The 22,173-nt window shown below is 37.5% G+C and overlaps 3 protein-coding genes across 7 annotated transcripts; 1 reads left to right on the forward strand and 2 right to left on the reverse strand.

Annotated features, from left to right (window-relative positions):
- Positions 1-1,031: 1,031 nt before the first annotated feature.
- On the reverse strand, positions 1,032-4,431 carry LOC111434313 (G-type lectin S-receptor-like serine/threonine-protein kinase At1g11330). Of its 2 annotated transcripts, XM_023071745.1 has the most exons (7): positions 2,862-4,431; positions 2,673-2,783; positions 2,408-2,601; positions 2,111-2,321; positions 1,747-1,984; positions 1,502-1,652; positions 1,032-1,413 (listed from the first exon to the last, which is right to left on the reverse strand). In XM_023071745.1, the coding sequence occupies exons 1-7, from the start codon at positions 4,180-4,182 to the stop codon at positions 1,105-1,107; spliced, it is 2,535 nt and encodes an 844-aa protein (XP_022927513.1). In that variant the 5' UTR covers positions 4,183-4,431; the 3' UTR covers positions 1,032-1,104. The 2 variants fall into 2 exon arrangements, with proteins under 2 accessions (XP_022927513.1, XP_022927512.1); XM_023071744.1 differs by having other exon boundaries at positions 2,673-4,431.
- A 955-nt stretch (positions 4,432-5,386) lies between these two features.
- On the reverse strand, positions 5,387-13,178 carry LOC111434316 (G-type lectin S-receptor-like serine/threonine-protein kinase At1g11330). 2 transcript variants are annotated; one of them, XM_023071753.1, is made up of 14 exons: positions 11,515-13,178; positions 11,328-11,438; positions 10,297-10,472; positions 10,008-10,218; positions 9,687-9,924; positions 9,449-9,599; positions 9,057-9,357; positions 7,092-8,405; positions 6,903-7,013; positions 6,641-6,831; positions 6,344-6,554; positions 6,026-6,263; positions 5,781-5,931; positions 5,387-5,695 (listed from the first exon to the last, which is right to left on the reverse strand). In XM_023071753.1, the coding sequence occupies exons 1-14, from the start codon at positions 12,791-12,793 to the stop codon at positions 5,387-5,389; spliced, it is 4,992 nt and encodes a 1,663-aa protein (XP_022927521.1). In that variant the 5' UTR covers positions 12,794-13,178. The 2 variants fall into 2 exon arrangements, with proteins under 2 accessions (XP_022927521.1, XP_022927520.1); XM_023071752.1 differs by lacking the exons at positions 5,387-5,695; positions 5,781-5,931; positions 6,026-6,263; ... (2 more) ...; positions 6,903-7,013; positions 7,092-8,405 and having other exon boundaries at positions 9,049-9,357; positions 11,328-11,429; positions 11,515-13,163.
- A 194-nt stretch (positions 13,179-13,372) lies between these two features.
- On the forward strand, positions 13,373-21,727 carry LOC111434315 (G-type lectin S-receptor-like serine/threonine-protein kinase At1g11300). Of its 3 annotated transcripts, none has more exons than XM_023071749.1 (7): positions 13,373-15,611; positions 15,693-15,785; positions 16,118-16,317; positions 16,395-16,605; positions 16,686-16,923; positions 17,006-17,156; positions 17,242-17,628. In XM_023071749.1, exons 1-7 carry the CDS (start codon positions 14,333-14,335, stop codon positions 17,554-17,556), a joined length of 2,487 nt encoding a protein of 828 aa, XP_022927517.1. In that variant the 5' UTR covers positions 13,373-14,332; the 3' UTR covers positions 17,557-17,628. The 3 variants fall into 3 exon arrangements, with proteins under 3 accessions (XP_022927517.1, XP_022927518.1, XP_022927519.1); XM_023071750.1 differs by lacking the exons at positions 13,373-15,611; positions 15,693-15,785; positions 16,118-16,317; ... (2 more) ...; positions 17,006-17,156; positions 17,242-17,628 and adding exons at positions 18,345-19,668; positions 19,737-19,850; positions 19,921-20,057; ... (2 more) ...; positions 21,164-21,314; positions 21,390-21,727; XM_023071751.1 differs by lacking the exons at positions 13,373-15,611; positions 15,693-15,785; positions 16,118-16,317; ... (2 more) ...; positions 17,006-17,156; positions 17,242-17,628 and adding exons at positions 18,345-19,668; positions 19,737-19,844; positions 19,921-20,057; ... (2 more) ...; positions 21,164-21,314; positions 21,390-21,727.
- Positions 21,728-22,173: the final 446 nt, after the last annotated feature.

Consider the following 22,173-nt stretch of genomic DNA (forward strand, 5'->3'; position numbering starts at 1 on the left):
TTTTTTTTTTTTTTTTTTTTTTTTTTTTTTTTTTTTTTTTTTTTTTTTTTTTTTTTGCTGAATTATAACAAATTTGTATAAGAAAGGGATCTATCGTCTGGATTTAATACGCAAAAAGAGACACAAATTTTAGACATAATTTTGAAAACTAAGAGGCAAAAAAAAAAAAAAATAATAATAATAATAATAATAAATAAATAATATATACATTATCAAATTTATAGAGATTAATAATTTTTTGTGATTTTTGTGGAATTATATACCATAATTTAAAGTTGTATGTCTCATAAAAATTGGCTTAACAATTAGACAAATGAAAAAAAAAAGGAGTATTTTTATATATTAAAAAAGAGAGTATTTATATATAAAATTGAGAGTATCTATATGTTTTTTTTTCTCAACATAATATAATTTCTAAAGAATTTGAATCAAATTGGTTAATGGAAGTTGATGGAAGTTTCTGCCTTTTGAAAAGTCAAAAGTTTGACTTTGTATTCTTTCCTAGGTGGACTTGACTTTTCTTATTCAATTACATCATTCCAAATTATGAATTAAAAAAATTAATATAAACCACGAGCGTGTTGGAAAAACTTTTGGAAAAAATATTTTTTAAATAAAACAATTTTTTTTTTTGGGCTAGCATGGTTGACTCAGAGATATTATCGATATATTACGATGTCACCGTTACCTCCACAGTTTTAAAATGCATCTGTTGTGTAGAAATTTTTATAATGAATGTTTTGTTTCTTGTCTAAATAAGAAAATTAATTATTTGAGTGTTAAAAAAATTTATATTTATATTCGAGTTCATTTAGCTCAACCCAAAATTAATTATACTAAACTCAATCGAAAGAAGTTAGAATTGATAAAAAAGACTTAGTATGTATTCAATATAGTGAAAGAACAAAAAAATGTTATTCAAAGCAATTAAACGTGTAAAAACATGATTTTAATAGAAAGTATTTCAAACATACGATCAATTTATATCAATTTAAAATTATAAGAGATATGTTTATCGTTCTAATAAATGGGTAGTTTTTCTAAAAGACAAAATTACATGAAACTTAAGGTATATAAAATAATTTGTTTTTCTAACGTAACACATTATCGAGCTGCAACTGTAGTAACTGTAACATTATTGGCTGAATATCTATCTAAGTTTGGTTGAGAAGATTCTGTGCTACTTTCATATGGTCTGCCAACAAAGCCGGGTTGATTTGGAGAAGGAAGATCAACGATTTCACTGTTAAGCATGGAAATGATAGTGGAAACATTTGGCCTATCATTTACAAATTCTTGAACGCATAAGAGCCCCACTTGAATACATCTCAAAATCTCTAATTGGTAACATGGTTCATATATTGTCGGTTCAATCAAAGGAATAAGATTGTCTTCCATCCATAGCTTCCATACCTGAAACCAAGCGTAAAAAGTAGTATGAGTGCTCGAGATTTGAATGTTATCATTCAACTTTGAGAATTGGGAGTTTTCATTGACATACAAATCCCAGTAAGCTTATGGCATGTTGATGGCCATAGAACTCTGTATTTCTTTTTCCACTAATAATTTCGAGCAATAAAACTCCGAAACTAAATACATCTGATTTTTCTGAAAATTGACCTTGCATTGCATACTCAGGAGACATATATCCACTATTATTCATAGAAACAAACGTGCCAAGTTAGTTTTTGTCAGCTATGCAAAATTAAGATTTGAAGTAATTTAAAATGGTCGGGAGAAACTTACTAAGTTCCAACAACTCGTAAAGTGTTTGCTTGAACCTCGTTGCTGTAAAAAATTCTTGCCATGCCAAAATCTGAAATTTTAGGGTTCAAATCTTTGTCTAACAAAATGTTACTTACTTTGAGATCTCTATGAATGATTTTCAATCTCGAATCCCTATGAAGGTAAAGAAGACCTCGAGCAATTCCATCGATAATTTTAAATCTTTTATTCCAATCGAGGAATTTTTTTACACGGGAGCCTACACATAAATTTTAATTTTGATTAGTTCATCAAAACTCTAAACCAAATTAAGCTACTTAAAACGTCATTCTAAACTAAATCGTGTAGTCGTAATTGTTAAAAGTGAGGGGGGAGAGTATCTAACCAAAGATGAAGGCATCCAAACTTAGGTTGGGCATATACTCATATATTAACATCTTCTCTTCTCCTTCAATGCAACATCCCAAAAGGCGTACAAGATTCCTGTGTTGCAGCTTTGAAATCACTCTCACTTCGTTTATAAACTCTTCGTACCCTTGTTTAGAGGCTCTTGAAAGCCTCTTTACTGCTATTTCCTGTCCATTCAATAACCTCCCCTGAAAACAAGAACATTATCTTCCAACCCATATATGCTTCCAACTAATCAAAACATCAAAAGCAAGCCATAAATGTGGCTACCTACCTTATATACGGGCCCAAACCCACCCTGCCCAAGCTTGTTGCTCATATCAAACTCATTGGTTGCAATTGCTAGCTTCTCAAAGTCATAAAGTGGCAGCTCCTCAAGTTTGATATCATCCTCAATCATAGTATCACTCTCCCGTGTTTGCTTCAAATTCTTTTCTCTTTCACCATACGTCAGCATTATCCTCTTCTCTGTTAAGAACTCAAATGTTAGTATGTATGTCAGTATTTGGGCTTGGCTATAAATTTAAATCTTTTGTTACTCTGTTTTTTAGTCTTCCATTTCCAGCAAAAGGCTATGGCAACGATGAAGGTGACAAGCGTTGCTGGTACAACTACGGCTATAGTAATTCGTTTCTTGTCTCTTACATTATCTGCGCCGCAAATGACAGAAATGTTTGAGAGATTTAGATGGAAATAATGAAATTGTAGGAAGTTTGGGAAGAGTGTACTTGAATCTAAATCTGCGAATGCCATTCGAAGGTACAGATCTGCTCCACCTCTCTCGAACTTTTGTATATCAATTAAGGCATTCCTCCAGTGCATGCATATTTCATTCTCAAATGCATAAGAAGAACACCGACAATTTTCCAAGCAGTCGCGCCTGCAATCGTCTACTGAAGCAGAGGAATTAGACCACTCTGCCAAAAATGGAACTTTAACCATTTCCAGTTTAGAAAACCCATCTTCCTCTGTACTAGACCTGTTCTCGCATTTTAATGGCGTCTTTCTCACACACCCATTACTCCAATTTCCTTGATTCCATTCCTCTTCGTGCTTTGGCTCAAACCCTCTTAAGCAGCTGCAAACAGGGGATGTTTTCGCATTACAGATCCCAAACGCCCCACAAGCGCCATACAAATCGCACTCTGTTTTCTGAGCTGACCAACTAGCACTCCAGTGCTGCTTCTCAGCATCCCAATCCATTTGCTGAACAATCCCTTGTGAGTTCAAGAACAAATAAGAAAATTCTCGAGCGACATATTTAGAAGCAAGAGAGAGAGTGTAAGTTTGGTCTTCGATTGCGAGGTTATATCCAGAGAGGTAAACAGAGTTCATTTCAGGTATTCCAATAAAGGACTGACCGCTCCATGGACCGGAGCGCCAAAATGTGTCCCGACCATTCAAAATGACAGCTTCAGGGATATTATGAACATCCAGCTGAAATAAAAACTTTCCAGTAGCTGGATCGGAAGGGGTGTTCCATGAGGTATAGCCGATCACCTCTTTAGTTCTTGTGTTCGTCTTAATCTTCATGGAAGTCAAGAATTTATCACAAGGGTGTTTGAAACTCTCCCATATAATCACCCCAGACGTAGAATCTTTCAGAACCAGGTTTCCGGAATCTAAAATCTGAGCACTGGTATTGTCGGTTCCAATTACAGAGGAAGAAACATTCGACGACCAAAGAATGTTGTTGTTTGAATCCAAGACGACAAGATTCCCATCATTGGAAATAGTGAAAATCCCAGAAGTATCTTTGATAGGGTTGTCTCTGTTGGCCACCCATACTACAGCTTGTGAAGAAATTTTGTGGAACCAAATTCCGACATATCGGCGTGTAGAATTAAGAGGCGAGAAGAACCCCAACGAGAAAACACCGCCATTAGATATAATGGTTGCTGGGTCTTTGATGAAATTTGCTGGAGTGATGGTATCGCCGGCAAAGCAAAATCTTGAACAGAAGGATGTGAATGAAAGCAGCAGCAGCAGCAGAAGAAGAAGAACAGATCGATAACATGTAAAGCTGCAAATTTCTTGTCTCCATTTCATGACTCTTCGCTAAACTTTTGAAATTTCTGAATGTTGTTATTGTTATTTTTCCACAATTTCTCCAAACTATTGAAAGTCCTTGGAATTCTCCCTATATTCAAAGTTTATGCTTTCCAAAAGGTGACTCAACTGAAAACGAGTAAATCTATTTTATATTAACCCTGAGTAACAACTATCTATATTTTCATTGCAATTATGTAAATATTGTATTATTTAAGCTTTTATTCTCGAATTTTCTCTCAAATTTTTTAAAATACGTCTGTTAGAAGAGGTTTTTACCTTCTCCCTCCCACCCAACTTAAAGATCTTACCCTTAAAAGATTAAAAAAACTTCAAAACAAAAATTAGTGTTTTAAATCCAAGAGTGTTATTGCATGTTAGTTGGGTAATGTTTTTCTTTGAATAAAATGCATACAATTTCTTTATGTGCCACAAATTTGATTTCATTAGATATTATACTCTTAGTGTTCTTTCAAGGAATAAATTAAGGGTTAGTTGCATATTTTAGGTAACACATGTTTTGATCGACTTAATTATATAATACCAATTGTGATTTTTAGTTGAGTACTTTGTTTCTTTTTAAAAATCGATGTTTTAATCAAGGTTTCGTAGGTCGACGTCGACGTCGACGAAACTGTCAAAGATATCTCAATTTTGTTGAAACATCCATCAAAATATTGAGGTTAAACTGTTGAGGTCAATATTTAATATAAAAAAGAAATTAAAAAAAATTAATTAAAAATAAATATTTGACTTTTTTTTTACCTTTAAAAAAAAATATTCGCTTGACTTGAACATGATTTAATTTTTTGTTGATAAACACAGTTGAACATTTATCGGAGAAGTTATTAACTGTGAAGTATTTCTTACCGCAGTTATTAGTGGTTCGACATTGTGCTTGAAGTACTTTGGTATAAAGATACTCTCCCCTCAAGTTATGATCCCGTTATTTATATGTTTTTTTTTCTATCTTGGTTATTCGTTTTGGTGTACTTCAATCGAGGATCAAAACCAACATCGACGTCAATAATATTTATTGTTATTTTTGTTATATTCTATCGATTTTTAGATATAATGGAAATAATTTACTAGTAGCTAACATTATATGAATTTTACATTACAAGAGATGGCTCATCATTGAATAAATTGATAGTTTTATATAAAATGACACGCATGAAATAATTTGTTTTCCAAACTCAACACATTATCGAGCTATAATTGTGGTAAGTGTAACATTATTTGCTGAATATTTATCTGAATTTGGTTGAGAAGGTTGTGTGTTACTTTCATGTGGTCTACCGACAAAACCCGGTTGCTTTGGAGAAGGAAGATCGACAATTTCACTGTTGAGCATTGAAATAATGGTGGACACATTTGGCCTATCATTTACAAATTCTTGAACGCATAAGAGCCCCACTTGAATGCATCTCAAAATCTCTAATTGGTAGCATAGTTCATATATTGCTGGTTCAATCAAAGGAATAAGATTGCCTTCAGTCCACAACTTCCATACCTGAAACCAAATTTAAAAAGTAGAATGAATTGACGAGATTCGAAATGTTATCCCGAATTTGGGAGGAGGTTTTTGGTAAACATACAAATCCCAATAAGCTTATGCCATATTCATGGAGGTAGAACCCTGTATTTCGTCTCCCGCTAATAATTTCAAGTAGTAAAACTCCAAAACTAAAAACGTCTGATTTTTCTGAAAATTGACCTTGCATTGCATACTCAGGAGACATATATCCACTGTTATTCATAGAAGCAAAAACACACGAGTGAATTCTAGTTAACTATGCAAAATTATGAATAAGGTAATTTACAAATGGTCAGAGACACTTACTAAGTTCCGACAACTCTTAAAGTGTTTGCTTGATCTTCATTGCCGTAAAAGATTCTTGCCATGCCAAAGTCTGAAATTTTAGGGTTCAGATCTTTATCTAACAAAATATTACTTGCTTTGAGATCTCTGTGAATGATTTTCAATCTCGAATCCCTGTGAAGATAAAGAAGACCACGAGCAATTCCATCGACAATATCGAATCTTTTTCTCCAATCGAGAATTTGTTGTTCGGGAGAGCCTACACAGGTAGATTCTAGTTTTGGTGAGATAAGGAATACTCTAAACCTAACTGTCAAGAGTGAGTGGAGAGTATCTAACCAAAGATGAATGCATCCAAACTTAAGTTGGGCATGTACTCATAGATCAACATCTTCTCTTCTCCTTCAATGCAACATCCCAAAAGGCGTACAAGATTCCTGTGTTGCAGCTTTGAAATCACTCTCACTTCGTTTATAAACTCTTCATACCCTTGTTTAGAGGCTCTTGAAAGCCTCTTTACTGCTATTTCCTGTCCATTCAATAACCTCCCCTGAAAACAAGAACATTATCTTCCAACCCATATATGCTTCCAACTAATCAAAATACCAAAAGCAAGCCATAAATGTAGCTACCTACCTTATATACTGGCCCGAAGCCACCCTGCCCAAGCTTGTTGCTCATATCAAAGTAATTGGTTGCAATTGCTACCTTCTCAAAATCATAAAGTGGCAGCTCCTCAAGTTTGATATCATCCTCAATCATAGTATCATTCTCCCGCGTTTGCTTCATCTTTTCTTTTTCACCAGACGTCATCATTATCTTCTTCTCTGTTAAGAACTCAAATGTTAGTATGTATGTCAGTATTTGGCCTTGGCTATAAATTTAAATCTTTTGTTACTCTGTTTTTTAGTCTTCCATTTCCAGTAAAAGGCTATAGCAATGATGAAGATCACAAGCGTCGCTGGTACAACTACGGCAATAATAACTCGTTTCTTGTCTCTTACATTATCTGTGCCGCAAATGACAGAAATGTTAGAGAGATTTAGATGAAAATAATGAAATTGTAGGAAGTTTGGGAAGAATGTACTTGTATCTAGATCTGCTAATGCCATTCGAAGGTGAAGATCTACTCCACCGCTCTCGAACTTTTGCATATCAATTAAGTCATTTCTCCAGTGCATGCATATTTCATTTTCAAATGCATAAGAAGAACACCAACAATTTTCCAAGCAGTCGCGCCTGCAATCGTCTACGGAAGCAGAGGAATTAGACCACTCTGCCAAAAATGGAACTTTAACCATTTCCAGTTTAAAAAACCCATCTTCCTCTGTACTAGACCTGTTCTCGCATTTTAATGGCGTCTTTCTCACACACCCATTACTCCAATTTCCTCGATTCCATTCCTCTTCGTGCTTTGGCTCAAACCCTCTTAAACAGCTGCAAACAGGGGATGTTTTTGCATTGCAGATCCCAAACGCCCCACAAGCGCCGTAGAAATCGCACTCTGTTTTTAGAGCCAACCAACTAAAGTTCCAGTACTGCTTCTCAGAATCCCAATTCATTTGCTCAACATTCCCTTGTGAGTTCAAGAACAAATAAGAAAATTCTCGAAAGGCATATTTGGAAGCAAGAGAGAGAGTGTACGTTTGGTCTTCGATTGCGAGGTTATATCCAGAGAGATAAACAGAGTTCATTTCAGGTACTCCAATAAAAGACTGACCATTCCATGGACCAGAACGCCAATAAGTATCACCCCCATTTAAAATGACAGCTTCAGGAAGATCATGAACATCCAGCAGAAATGAAAACTTACCTGTAGATGGATCGGAAGGAGTGTTCCATGAGGTAAATCCGACCACCTCTTTAGTCCTTGTGTTTGTCTTAATCTTCATGGGAGTCCAGAATTTATCACAAGGGTGTTTGAAACTCTCCCATATAATCACCCCAGACGTAGAATCTTTCAAAACCAGGTTTCCGGAATCTAAAATCTGAGCACTTGTGTTGTCGGTTCCAATTACAGAGGAAGAAACATTTGAAGACCAAAGGATGCTGTCGTTTGAATCCAAGACGACAAGATTCCCATCCTTGGAAATGGTGAAAATCCCAGAAGTATCTTTAACAGGGTTGTCTCTGTTGGCCACCCATACTATGGTTTGTGGGGAAAATTCCTGGAACCAAATTCCGACATATCGGCGGGTTGAATTAACAGGCGAGAAGAACCCCAACTCGAAAACACTTCCATTAGATAAAATGGTTGCTGGGTCTTCGATGAAATTTGCTGATGTGATCGTATCGCCGGCAAAGCCAAATCTTGAACAGAAGGATGTCAATGAAAGCAGCAGCAGCAGAAGAAGAGATCGACAGCACGTAAAGCTGCAAATTTGATGTCTGAATTTCATGGCTGTTGGCAGAATGCAAATTCAACTAAACTTTTGAAGCTTCTGAATGTTGTTCCTTGAGAGACAAGATTGTAAGCAGCTGCTACAAAGTCATCCTTTAGGCTCGTTTTAGTCTTTTGTTATTTTTCCAACCTATTGTTATTTTTCATTTAAATTCTCCTATTCCTTCGTTGAATCTGTAGCCACCAAAAAAGAAACTTTGGGTTTTCTTGTTTTTAATAATCCCTTGCAATTCTCCATATATTCAAAGTTTATATTGTTCAAACCTTAAATTTCTAGATGAAAAATTTATTTTAAAATAAAGTTTCTAATATGAACTAATTATTGCTGGATGAAAGTTCCACGTTCGTTAATTTAGGAAATGATCTGTGTTTATAATCAAATAATATTATCTTCATTGGTACGAGACATTTCGAGAAGCCGAAAGCAAAGTCATGGCAGCTCATATTACTTTTATTATATGTTATCAAAAAAGATTTGTTGTTAGGGGTGTATAAGAGTCAGGTTGGGTCCGTTGATGAACATCCTGTAAGTAATTGTGCAAGATATTATATTTATCAACTAAAAGGTAAAAAAAAATCAAATTTTTACTCTCATAAAGGGTTGAATTAAAAAAATTACAAGTTTATAATTATGATTACAATATCATCGACCTATAATTGAGGTAAGTGTAAGACTGTTTGCGGAATGTTTATTTATGCATTGTTGAGAGATGTCTGCATTACTGGGAGCTGGTCTACCAATAAAGCTAGGTTGCTTTGGAGTAGGAAGGTCTACGATTTCACTGTTGAGCATTGAAATAATGGTAAGAACAGTTGGTCTATCGTTTATAGATTCTTCAACACATAACAGTCCCACTTGGATGCACCTCAAAATCTCTGATTGAAAGCACGGTTCGTATATTGTTGGATCAATCAAAGCAATAAGATTGTCTTCTGTCCACAACTTCCATGCCTGAAACCACGTTTATAAGTTTTATATAAGTTATTCAGATTTAAATACTATCAAGAACTTAAGACATTCACGTTTTTCTATTCATACTTACAAACTCCAATAAGCTTAAAGCATACTCATGGCGGTAGAACCCTGTGTTCCGTCTCCCACTTATGATCTCAAGCAATAAAACTCCAAAGCTAAAAACATCTGATTTCTCGGAAAACTGTCCTTGCATTGCATACTCAGGTGACATATACCCACTAAATTCATCAAAGCGACATATTTAATCATTGTTAGTTTGATAAGTAATACGATCAAAATGATATGAAAGAACAGAGGATACTTACTAAGTCCCAACGACCCTTATAGTATTGGCTTGCACTTCATTACTACCGAAAATTCTTGCCATACCAAAATCCGAGATTTTCGGATTCATATCTTTGTCTAATAATATATTACTAGCCTTCAAATCCCTATGAATGATTCTTAATCTCGAATCTCTATGAAGGTAAAGAAGACCTCGAGCAATTCCATCAACAATGTGGAATCGTTTTCTCCAATCCAAGAGTTTTTGTTTGTTCGAGTCTGCATGCAAAATAGTTTAATTATGGTGAGCGATCGATCATCAATAAAACGATATAACCGAAAGAGATGTTAAAATATCTAACCAAAGATGAAGGCATCCAAACTGAGGTTGGGCATATACTCATAGATAAGCATCTTCTCTTCTCTTTCGATGCAGCAGCCGAGAAGCTGTACGAGGTTTCTATGTTGTAGCTTTGATATCACGATCACTTCATTTATGAACTCTTCATACCCTTGATTTGAAGCTCTTGAAAGCCTCTTTATTGCTATTTCTTGTCCATCTAATAATACTCCCTGAGAGTATAAAATTTTAGCTACTTCAGCTACCCATATGCTTCCAATTACTTAGCCGATAAGTGATATAAAACCTACCTTATATACAGGACCAAACCCACCTTGTCCAAGCTTTTTACGTTGATCAAAGCTGTCTGTTGCGGTTGCCAGCTTCTCAAACTCATAAACAGGCAGTTCTTCAAGTTTAATTTTGTCCTCAATCATGTCATCATCCCTTCTTAACCTCAATCTCTTTCCTTTTTTGCTATACTCATCTGCAAAAGAATTCAATAATCTTAACGATATTGTCTGTTTTGGCTTATTACGTATCATTGTCATGGTTCTTATAACGCATCTACTAGAGAGAGGTTTCCACACTTTTATAAGAAATGTTCCGTTTCCCTCTCCAACCAAAGTGGGATCTCACAATCCACTCTATTTGGGGGGCTAGCATCTTCCCTAGCTGTGATGTTCCACATTGGTTGGGGAGGAGAACAAAACACCCTTTATAAGGGAGTGGAAACCTTCCCGTAGCAAACACGTTTTAAAGCGTTGAGGGGAAGCCTGAAAGGGAAAGCCGAAAGAGGACAATATATGCTAGCGGTGGATCTGGGTCGTTACAAATGGTATCAGAGCCAGACACCGAACGATGTGCCAGCCTTCTCGCTGTCCCCCGAAGGGGGTAGACACGAGGCGGTGTGCCAGTAAGGACACTGGCCCCAAAGGGGGTGGATTTGGTGGGGTCCCACATCTAATTGGAGAAAGGAACGAGTGTCAGTGAGGACACTGGCCCCGAAGGGGGTGGATTATGATGTCCCACATTGATTGGGGAGGAGAACAAAACACCCTTTATAAGGGAGTGAAAACCTTCCACTAGCAGAGGCTTTTTAAAGCCTTGAGGGAAAGCGTGAAAGGGGAAGTCTGAAAGAGACAATATCTGCTAGTGGTGGATCTGGCTAGTTACACTAGCACACCATCTGGTGTCAGTTATAACAGTCCCACGCTCACCACTAGTAGATATTGTCTATTTTTGCCCGTTACGTATCGCTATTAGCCTCATGGTTTTAATTCTCCGGCCAATGGGGATCTCACAACAATACTTTAAAAGTAATTCATGAGATTTCCTTTACCTCTTTTGTTAGCCTTCCATCTCCACCAGAAGCAAATGGCAATGAAGAAGATGATAAGCGTTGCTGGAAGAATTGCGGCTAGAATAATTCCAGTCTTGCTTTCTGCATCATCTAGGAATGAAAACAATGTCAAAGAAGCTCAATTTAGACACAAAATAATTACAGTATGAGTTTAAAGAAAGCCTACTAATTGTGTCTAACTCTGCCTCCGCCAGTCGAACATAAAGATCAGCTCCAATGCTTTCAAACTTCTGTACATCAACTAAGTCGCTTCTCCACAGCATACAACCAATACCATTTTCATATGCATAAGCTTTACACAAGCAATTCTCTAAGCACTCTTGTTTGCATTCATTAGCTGAAGAAGACGAATTAGACCACTCTGCCAAAAATGGAACTTTAACCAATTCCACTTTAAAAAACCCATCTTCCTCACCACCGGTGGCGTTGGTGGACTTCTCACACTGCAACGGTGCATTTCTCACACACCCATTACTCCAATTTCCTTGACTCCACTCCGCCGCGTTCCTTGGCTTAAACCCCCTTAAGCAGCTGCAAATTGGAGATGCATTCGCATTACATATCCCGAACGGCCCACAAGCACCGTAGAAATCACACGGCGTTCTAAGAGCCGACCAAGCTGCCGCCCAGCTTTCCTCCGACGGATCCCAGTACTCTTGCAATAGATTGCCTTGCGGGCTTAATATCATGGTATTGAGTAATTGATTGTCGTTATTATAAGAAATTGAGAAATAATAAGTTTGGTTTTCATTCTCAAGATTAAACCCACTGCGATAAACAGAGATCATTTCGGGTACTCCCATGAAAGTCAGACCGTTCCATGGACCAGATCTCCAATATGGGTTATTGCCATTCCAAATGACAGCTTCAGGGATACTCCGAACATCTAAGGCTAAAGAAAAGTTACCTGTAGATGGATCGGAAGCGGTTTTCCATGAGGTAAACTCGACCTTCTCGGTGGTTCTTTTGCTTGAGATGAGTTTCATGGGAGGCAAGAATGAATTGGAAGGATGTTTGAAGCTCTCCCATATAACCAACCCAGAAGCAGGATCTTCCAAAACAAGGTTGCCCGAATCGAGGATTCGAGCGGTTGTGTTGGCTGTTGGAGAAGTAACATTTGAAGACCAGAGGACGGTGTGGTTTCCATTTGAGACGACAAGGTTTCCATCCTTGGAAATCGTGAAAATCCCAGAAGAATCGTGGAGAGGGTTGTTTGCATTTGCTACCCACACAATGGTTTGCAAGGGGATTTGGTTGTACCAAATCCCGACATATCGGGCGGTGGAATTAAGTGGTGTGAAGAACCCCAACTGGAAGGAGCTGCCATTTGAGGTTATGGTTGCTGGGTCTTTGATGAAACTTTCAGATGTGATTGAATCTTTGCCGAAGCATATAGATGAAAGAAGAAGAAGAAATGAGAAGGCGCAGATGTTGTTGGGGTTCATTTGTGTGGCTGAATACTAATGATGAACCGAAACAGAGTTGAAAATACTAACTTGTTTTGAAATAACCATTGGAGGGTGGATCCATTCGACTTGTTTCCACACGCTTCGGTTGTTGAGTCTGTAGCCGCCAAAACAGGAAGAACACTTTCTGGGGATGTTTTAAAACACATTCGTTTCTTGAAGTGGGTTTTTTGATAGAAGTTTTTTGAACAACAAGTTCCGTGGGGAAGGGGAAGCCAACCCGGATCTACAACTGGGTTATCTCCAGGATTCAATGTCTATTCGTTTGACTTTTTTGTATTTCTTTGACGTTGAATATTGATCATATTTCAAATCGCCACTTTACATGACTTTTTTTACTCTGTGTTCCCACGACATTCATCTATTATTTTGACTTTAAGCTTTGGATGATTAGGGCACGTAGGATATATATATATATATATATATATATATATTTTAATTTTGGAATATTTTGGATTTTAAATTAGTTAGTCAACGTCTATATTATCTTTCCAAAATGTGGACAGGGCTTTTCATAAGTAATTAAGATCAGTTCTACCGGCGGCTCTCAAACTTATTTATATCAAACAAGTCTCTTCCATACAGTATGCAATGAGAGTACCATTCTCATATGCATAAGCTACAATTCTTCAACCACTCGCGTTTGCAATCAGCTTTAGAAGCAGAAGCATTGGACCACTCTGCATAAAATGGCACCTTAACCATTAACAACTGCAAAAATCCATCTTCCTCAACAGTACTTAGTGTCAATGCTCAATTTCTTACACACTTCAATGGCATATTTCTCATACACCCGCCGCTCCCATTTCCTCGATTCCATTCCTCTTCTGGGCTTGACTTGAGCAGCTACAAACGATATCAGAGTCAGACACCGAGCAGTATGACAGCAAAGTCGCTGACCCCAAAAAAGTGGAGTGTGAGATTACAATATTACTTATAAGCACGTGGAAACCTCTATACCTAATAGGCGTTTTATAAAACAGAAAGCAACATATTCCAAAACCAGATTATCAGAATCTAAAACCGGGCGCTCGCGTCGGTTGCAGACCCATTAGAATCCTTGAGAGGGTTGCCAGCCATACAACCAGTTGCACAGAAATTTGTTGCTTGAACCAAATTCCGACGTATCGCTTGGTGGAGTTGAGAGGTGCAAAGAAGCCCAACTCGAAGCAAGTGGCATTGGAAATTATGGTTGCAGGATCTTTGATGGAACATAGATTTAGGCTGAATGGACTCAATTTCTTCAGCAATGGCGTCTGCGTCTACGGGCATGACAAAGAAAATTGGAGCCAATAATATAATATTGTATTGAGAAGAACTGAATCCCACTTTGAAATTTGATCAATAAAACACTAAAAAAATCATTACTTCTCTCTGTTCTGTCCACTGAAACCAATTGAATAATAAATCGCCTTTGAAATTTCGACGTGATGAACACCATAGGCCTGGTTCTTCCCACCTTGTTTTCAATACAATCAAAAGTTCCATCCTCACCGGCAACGATAAACTCCACCACTCATGAAACCCATCACCAACTCCACGCCATTAACCCTTCTTCTCCTTTGCTCTGTTTTCAAATTTTCCTGCTGCATAGATACGATCACATCCACACAATTCCTCAAAGACCCAGAAACTATACTGTCCAATCGTGGTTTCTTCGAATTGGGTTTCTTCAGCCCTCTCAATTCCACCAATCGCTATGTCGGAATTTGGGATAAACGTGTGCCTGTACGAACCATCTTCTGGGTAGCTAACAGAGACAATCCTCTCAAAAACAAATCCGGGGTTTTTGCCGTATCCATTGATGGAAATCTCGTCGTTTTAGATGCGCATAACAAAACTCTTTGGAATTCTAATGTTTCTAACGCTGTAGTGAAATCAACCGCTCGGCTTCTTGATTCTGGGAACCTTATTCTACAAGACTCTGCTTCAGGGACCATCATATGGGAGAGTTTCAAAGACCCATCAGACAAATTCTTGCCAATGATGAAATTCATGACCAATTCAATCACAAACGAGAAAGTAGAAATCGTTTCGTGGAAAACCCCTTCTGATCCATCTTCAGGAGATTTCTCCTTTGGAATCGACCCTCTGACGATCCCTGAAGTTATTATTTGGAAGAACAACCGCACGTATTGGAGGTCCGGTCCATGGGACGGCCAAGTTTTCATTGGAATACCCGGCATGAACACAGACTATCTCTATGGAGCTAATCTGATAATCGAAAACAAAACATACTCTCTCTCCATTGCCAATGCAAACGAAGCTCAGTTATACTTCTACTACTTGAACCCGAGTGGGGCTTTGGAAGAGAAGCATTGGGATATCGAGGACCAGAAATGGGAGATCGCTTGGTTAGCTCCGGAAACAGAGTGTGATATCTATGGCGCCTGTGGGGCATTTGGAGTCTGTAATTCACAAAAATCCCCAATTTGCAGTTGTTTGAGGGGTTTTAAGCCAGAGAACGAAGAGGAATGGAACAGAGGAAATTGGAGAAGTGGGTGTGTGAGGAATTCGCCACTGGAGTGTGGGAAGAAGAACATCAGTGTTGAAATGGGAACAGATCAAGATGGGTTTTTGAAGGTGGGAATGGTTAAAGTTCCAGACTTTGCAGCTTGGGTTGTTGCTTCGGAAGATGATTGCAGAGTCCAGTGCTTGGCGAACTGTTCTTGTTCTGCTTATGCTTATAGAACAGGGATTGGGTGTATGATATGGAGAGGCGATTTGATTGACATTCAAGAGTTCAAGAATGGTGGAGCCGACATTTATGTTCGTGTGGCGTATTCAGACATAGCTAGTATGAACTCATTTCATTCCATGAGTGTCAGTTTAAATCTCGTACGTATGGTATCTTCTTCTTTAATTTGTTCTATTACAGATGAAAGTGGAACCACCAAAGACATGAAAGCAGTCATCGTAGCTTCCGTGGTAGCAGGAACCTTTATACTTATCTGCTCCATATATTGCTTATGTAAGTAGAGTACATGCACCAATCCCGTTCGCTACCAGATATTGTCTTTTCTGAACCTTTTCTTTTAAGGTTTATTCAACGTTTTAAAGCAAGTTAGAAACCACCCTTATCAAGAATGTTTCGTTCCTCTCTTTAACCGACGTGGATCTCACAGTCTATCCTTGGGGACCAATGTCTTCGCTGTCACATCTCCCAATGCATGGTCCTGATATCCCACGTCGGTTAGAGAGGAGAACTAAACATTCCTTAAATGGTATAAAAATCTCTCCTTAATAGACGCGTTTGGAGTGTTACATCGAAATTATGTTACTGAAATTACAAGATGGGAACAGGGAAAGTGCAAATGCAAAGGCAGAAAAGGAAAGAGCAGAGGAAGTTCTTGATGAACAGTGGTGAGATGAAGCATGACAAAGTGAACCAAGTGAAGCTCCAGGAGCTGCCTCTATTTGACTTTGAGAAGCTAGCCACTGCAACAAACCACTTCCATTTCAACAACAAGCTTGGTCAGGGTGGGTTTGGGCCAGTTTACAAGGTGGAATAGTTCTTTCCTGTATGTTCCTTTCTTTTCGTTGAAGAAAGATGATGAAAATTTGGCATCATTTGCTGCAGGGGAAGCTGGTAGATGGACCAGAAATAGCAGTAAAGAGGCTTTCCAGGACCTCAGGACAAGGGCTTGAAGAGTTCACAAATGAAGTTATGGTGATCTCGAAACTACAACACAGAAATCTTGTGCAGCTCTTTGGGTGTTGCGTGGAGGGAGAAGAAAGGATGCTTGTTTATGAGTATATGCCAAATGGAAGCTTAGATTCAATCATTTTTGGTTGGCTTGCAATATAACTTTACACCTTTTTTAGTTCTTCATCTATTGTTTTAATCATCTCTTTGGAAAACAATATGCAGATTCAACTAAAGGAAGAGTTTTAGATTGGCAAAAAAGATTCAACGTTATCGAAGGAATTGTTCGAGGGCTCTTATATCTTCATAGGGATTCACGACTAAAAATCATTCATAGAGATCTCAAACCCAGTAATATTCTACTGGATAGAGATTTAAATCCCAAGATTTCTGATTTCGGTACTGCCAGAATTTTTTACGGCAATGAAGCTCAAGCTAACACTACAAGAGTTGTGGGTACCTAGTAAGTTCCTCTCGTGAGTTATATTTATGTATAGTGTCCAAATTCTAGCACAAAAACTAATAATTTTTTTTCGTAATTTTAGTGGCTATATGTCTCCTGAATATGTGTTGAATGGGCAATTCTCAGAGAAATCAGATGTGTTTAGTTTTGGAGTCTTATTGCTTGAAATTATCAGCGGAAGAAAGAACACAAGTTTTTATCGGAACGAACATGCCTTGAGCCTTCTAAAATTTGTAAGTGTTTATCCATCAAATTTCGTAAGATTTGTACATCATTCCTCTATTAACATCATTTGATACCTTTCTCGTGTCAATTTAGGCATGGAAGTTATGGATGGAGGCTAATGTAGTTGCTTTGATTGATCAAACAATGTCTAAACTGCATCATGAAGCAGAGATTTTGAGGTGTATTCATGTAGGGCTCTTGTGTGTTCAAGAATTTGCAAACGACAGACCAAACATAACAACAATTCTTTCAATGCTTCACAATGAGATCGCTGATCTTCCGATGCCAAAACAACCTGGATTTAGTAGCAGCAACCAAATTGAGATTCGTACCGAGAGATTCGAACAAAATCATCTTGAAACTTGCTCGAAAAACATGATCACAATTACCTCATTTAATGGTCGATAATTCTCAAGGATGTAAGTGGAAAAGTTGAATGTACACAAATACTATATTATTTATTTATTTATTTATTTTTGTTCAGCCTATTAAAAAAGTTTTGTTGATGCTTAACAATAAATTTTTTAAATGCAAACCGATCACAATTTTAATATTTTATTGAATCAATTTAATAACCCATACGGTCAATTAATTCAAGAATACTACAATTTTTCTCTTTGATCTATAATTGACTTTGATATAAATAAATAAATAAATTCAGATATATATTTTATATGATCTCCTATTAAGATATTATTAAATAACTATATGATTTTTTTTTCATCGATAATTTTATATTTTGCCACCTAATTTTTTTAAATATGTTAAATTTTAAAAACTATAATAAGTAGTTTATAATTTTATTTTTAAAGTTGGATTGAAAAAATAACCCAATTCAAAAATTTAAAATATTGAAATATTAAAGAAGAAATTATAAAATAATTAATAAATATTTAAAATGGTTACAGAAATGGTAGAGATGTCAACTTAAACGTTTCTTGTACACGACACATCACAATCTCTTTAGGTCTATCATATTCATAATATAAAATACACCAAACGTGTAGACTCATTAACACGTTGAAGATAAATAATCCAAATCAAAATTAATTACTTAAATTATAAAACATAAATAATAAGTATGAACTCTTTTAAATCTTTAAATGATGATAGTAATAATAAATATATTTCCAAAATTTATTAAAAGATTGCTTAGGTCAATGCCTATTTATTTACCGTTACATGACTGAATCAATAATCTCCCTGGGGAATTGTAAGAGAAAAATGAGGCTCCCGACAGTGTAGCCCTGGATGTAAGAAAACAAAAAATGGCGACCAACTTCAGGCGCGACCATTTGTCTTTGCTCTGTTTCATACCTCTGTTTTTCGGACACTCAATTGCAGTCGACATCTTGAAAGCAGGACAGTCCATTAACGACACCCAAGTAATTGTCTCAGCCGGCAACAAGTTTGAATTGGGGTTCTTCACTGACCCAAAGCCCTCCAATTTCAAGTATTTAGGAATATGGTACAAGGAAATTCCCGACGTTGTCGTTTGGGTAGCGAACAGAGATAACCCAATTGTAAACTCCTCTGCCACTCTAAAATTGAATGTCGATGGGAACTTAATTCTCGTCAATCAAACAGGGTCAGCTTTTTGGACTTCGAATAATCCGATTGTATCAGTTCAAGATCCTGTTGCGCAGCTGTTGGATTCAGGTAATTTCGTGCTGAGAGTTTCAAATTCAGGGTCTGAAGATTATGCGTGGCAGAGTTTTGATTATCCGTTTGATACTCTGTTATCGGGCATGAAGCTCGGGTGGGACTCCAAGTCGGGGTTGAACCGGAAGCTGATATCAAGGAAAAATCCAAGCGATTTGTCGTCTGGAGAACTCAGCTATGGCGTTAACTTAGATGGGCTGCCTGAACTTGTTGTTCGTACAGGAAACAAGACGATTTTCAGGGGGGGGCCATGGTTTGGTGATGGGTTTGCCAGAGCTCGCTCTGAGAGAGCAAATTTCATCTATAATGCTTCTTTTGAGATAACATATTCATATGATTCTCCGAATAGTGAACCTTGGAGAGCTGTGTTGGATCCAGGTGGGTTTGTTATACACTCCGAGTGGAACGGCGTGGACAGAGCATGGAAGAAATTATACACGTTTGAAGGATCAGGCTGCAACGATTACGAATTATGTGGAAATTTTGGTCTTTGTAATTCTGTTTTATTAGCAAATTGCGATTGTTTAGATGGGTTTAAACAAAAATCTGCCCAAAACATTTCAGATGGGTGCGTGAGAAAGGATGAAAAAACCTGCAGAGCAGGGGAGGGGTTTAAGAAGATAAGCGACGTAAAATTGCCAGAATCAACAGGGAACTTGGTGAAAATCAAAGTGGATATTCAAAATTGCGAGAAGGAATGCTTGAATGATTGTTCTTGCTTGGCGTATGGCACACTGGATCTTCCTAATGTTGGGCCAACCTGCGTCACCTGGTTTGACAGATTACTTGATGTTAGACGTGTTCGTGATCCTGGAACTGGAGATACCCTCTTTGTGAGAGTGGCAGCTTCAGAATTAGGTACGAACTCTAGCGGCTTCTCTTCATTTTTCAGCTGTGACAAAAATTGATATTGTTTGCGATCTTAGAATCGAGTACTGGGAAGCGTACAGTTCTGGTGGTTGTGGGTACCATATCAGCAATGATCTTCTTCGCGTTAATCAGCTGTTTTATCATTAGGAGTATAAGAAGAAGAGGTAGAGGTATGTAAAGCTTTCCTCCTCATTCACTTGCAGCACAAGTTTTGTTGTTGAATGTTCTAAGTATTAGCAGATAATGGAGTTGCAATCACTGAGGATCTAGTTCATGACAATGAACTTGAGATGCCAATTGCGATGATTGAAGCAGCCACGAACAATTTCTCCATTTCCAATAAGATTGGAGAAGGAGGTTTCGGACCGGTTTATAAGGTATCCGTGTAACAGTCTAAGCCCACCGCTAGCAGATATTGTCCTCTTTGCGCTTTCATTTACGAACTTCCCCTCAATGTTTTTATAACGCGTCTGATAGGAGAGGTTTCCATACCCTTATAAAGTGTTTCGTTCTCTTTCCCAATCGATGTGGGATCTCACGAGGCTCAGCATCCTCGTTGAGTGTTTCGGTGGGATCTCACAATCCCATTCATCTTAGATCATAGCTTTCTAAATAATGAAACCAAACAAAATATACCATTTCAAAAGCTTTTGTGAGATTCCACGTTGGTTGGAGAGGGAAACGAAGCATTCTTTATAAGGAAATGCTTCTCCCTAACATATGCATTTTATTGTGAGACTGACGGCTATACATAACGGGCCAAAGCGACCAATATCTTCTAGTGATGAACTTGAGCGGTTACTTTTTCGTACCATGGTTACTATGTTCCTTCTCTTTTATTACTCCATATAGCTTTGATTTACAGGGAACACTCCCAACCGGGCAAGAAATTGCGGTGAAGAAGCTAGCAGAAAGCTCCCATCAAGGGCAACAGGAGTTTAAAAATGAGGTCCTCTTCGTTTCCCAGCTGCAACATCGAAACCTTGTCAAGCTTCTTGGTTTCTGCATCCACAGGGAAGAGACATTACTTATTTATGAATACATGCCAAACAAAAGCTTGGACTACTTCCTTTTTGGTTCGTATCAGACAGAACTTTCTTCTTTTTATCGTTCGTAGATTTGAACGGTTCGTTTTTAACAGAGTAAGATTGTTCAAATAGATGACCAAAGACGTTCAGTACTTAACTGGACAATGAGAAAGGATATCATAATTGGCATAGCTAGAGGACTTCTTTATCTCCATCGAGATTCAAGACTCCGAATAATTCACCGAGATCTTAAAGCCGCTAATATTTTATTAGATGGTGAAATGAAGCCAAAAATTTCAGACTTTGGCATTGCGCGTATGTTTGGTGAAGATCAAATGGAAACGAAAACACAAAGAGTTGTTGGGACATAGTAAGTAACAAGACCGAATCTCATGTATTTGATTTATGTTTTAAGATTTTAACATATGATATGACATAACGTTGTCACTTTGCAGTGGCTACATGTCTCCAGAATATGCAATAGATGGTTGTTTTTCATTTAAATCCGATGTTTATAGCTTTGGAGTTATGGTTTTAGAAATAGTTAGCGGCAAGAAGAATAAAGGATTTTTTCACTCCGAGCATCAATTGAATCTTCTCGGACATGTAAGTACCGAAAAACAACCCCTTCTTGAAAAAACTTATAGATTTTTGCAATGATCATGTGAACATGTGTATCAGGCATGGAAGCTTTGGAATGAAGGAAACGCCTTGAAATTAATAGATGGAGAGGTGGGTGATCAAATGCAAGAACATGAAGCACTGAAATACATAAATATTGGACTTTTATGTGTTCAAGGACGTCCGAAGGATAGACCAATTATGTCATCTGTGCTTTCCATGTTAGAAAGTGATATCATGGAGTTGATTCACCCAAAGCAACCTGGGTTCTATGAGGATAGATTTGTGTTGTCTGATATTGATCCATTGTTAGATCATAAATCGACTTCTACTTCGAATAATGTTACTATTACATTGTTAGACGACGGTCGTTAATCCATTTATTTTCGAGGAGGCGATGAGAAAATCATTGAAACGATGGTTATTTATGGATTTGCAACCTTGCTCCTTTAACTGCTATAACTAGCTTTATTCATCCCAAGAACATCTCTTGCTAGCCATGTAGGGATGGGGCACAACAAAATTTCATATCAAACCATTTTCTATCTCAGCCGCACATAAGGCTTGGGATTGAATAGCCAAAAATTTAGTTGTCCCGACAATGTAACAGTCCAAGCCTACTTAATGCAGATATTGTCCGCTTTGACTCATTATGTATCGTCGTCAGCCTTATGATTTTAAAATGCATGAGAGAGGTCTCCACACTCTTATAAAGAATGTTTCATTCTTCTCTCCAACCAATGTGAGATCCCACATCGGCAGGAGAGGGAAACAAAACCTTCCTTATAAAGGGGTGGAAATTTATTTCTAGCAGGCGTGTTTTAAAAACCGTGAGACTTACAAC

The sequence above is a fragment of the Cucurbita moschata genome, unplaced genomic scaffold (genome assembly GCF_002738365.1).
Source record: "Cucurbita moschata cultivar Rifu unplaced genomic scaffold, Cmos_1.0 Cmo_Scf00044, whole genome shotgun sequence".
NCBI lineage: Eukaryota > Viridiplantae > Streptophyta > Magnoliopsida > Cucurbitales > Cucurbitaceae > Cucurbita > Cucurbita moschata.

Excerpts from the sequence above, each read along its gene's own strand:
- LOC111434313 (XM_023071744.1), bottom strand. The coding sequence starts at position 4,182 with ATGAAATGGAGACAAGAAATTTGCAGCTTTACATGTTATCGATCTGTT. Across the intron at positions 2,602-2,672 it reads ATGGAAGACTAAAAAACAGA|AGAAGAGGATAATGCTGACG; the intron begins GTAACAAAAGAT and ends AGTTCTTAACAG. Across the intron at positions 1,653-1,746 it reads TTACGAGTTGTTGGAACTTA|TGGATATATGTCTCCTGAGT; the intron begins GTAAGTTTCTCC and ends TATGAATAATAG.
- LOC111434316 (XM_023071753.1), bottom strand. The coding sequence starts at position 12,793 with ATGAACCCCAACAACATCTGCGCCTTCTCATTTCTTCTTCTTCTTTCA. Across the intron at positions 9,600-9,686 it reads ATAAGGGTCGTTGGGACTTA|TGGGTATATGTCACCTGAGT; the intron begins GTAAGTATCCTC and ends TGATGAATTTAG. Across the intron at positions 8,406-9,056 it reads TACACTTACCTCAATTATAG|CCATGAAATTCAGACATCAA; the intron begins GTCGATGATATT and ends TTCTGCCAACAG.
- LOC111434315 (XM_023071749.1), top strand. The coding sequence starts at position 14,333 with ATGAAACCCATCACCAACTCCACGCCATTAACCCTTCTTCTCCTTTGC. Across the intron at positions 16,606-16,685 it reads CTTAGATTCAATCATTTTTG|ATTCAACTAAAGGAAGAGTT; the intron begins GTTGGCTTGCAA and ends AACAATATGCAG. Across the intron at positions 16,924-17,005 it reads ACAAGAGTTGTGGGTACCTA|TGGCTATATGTCTCCTGAAT; the intron begins GTAAGTTCCTCT and ends TCGTAATTTTAG.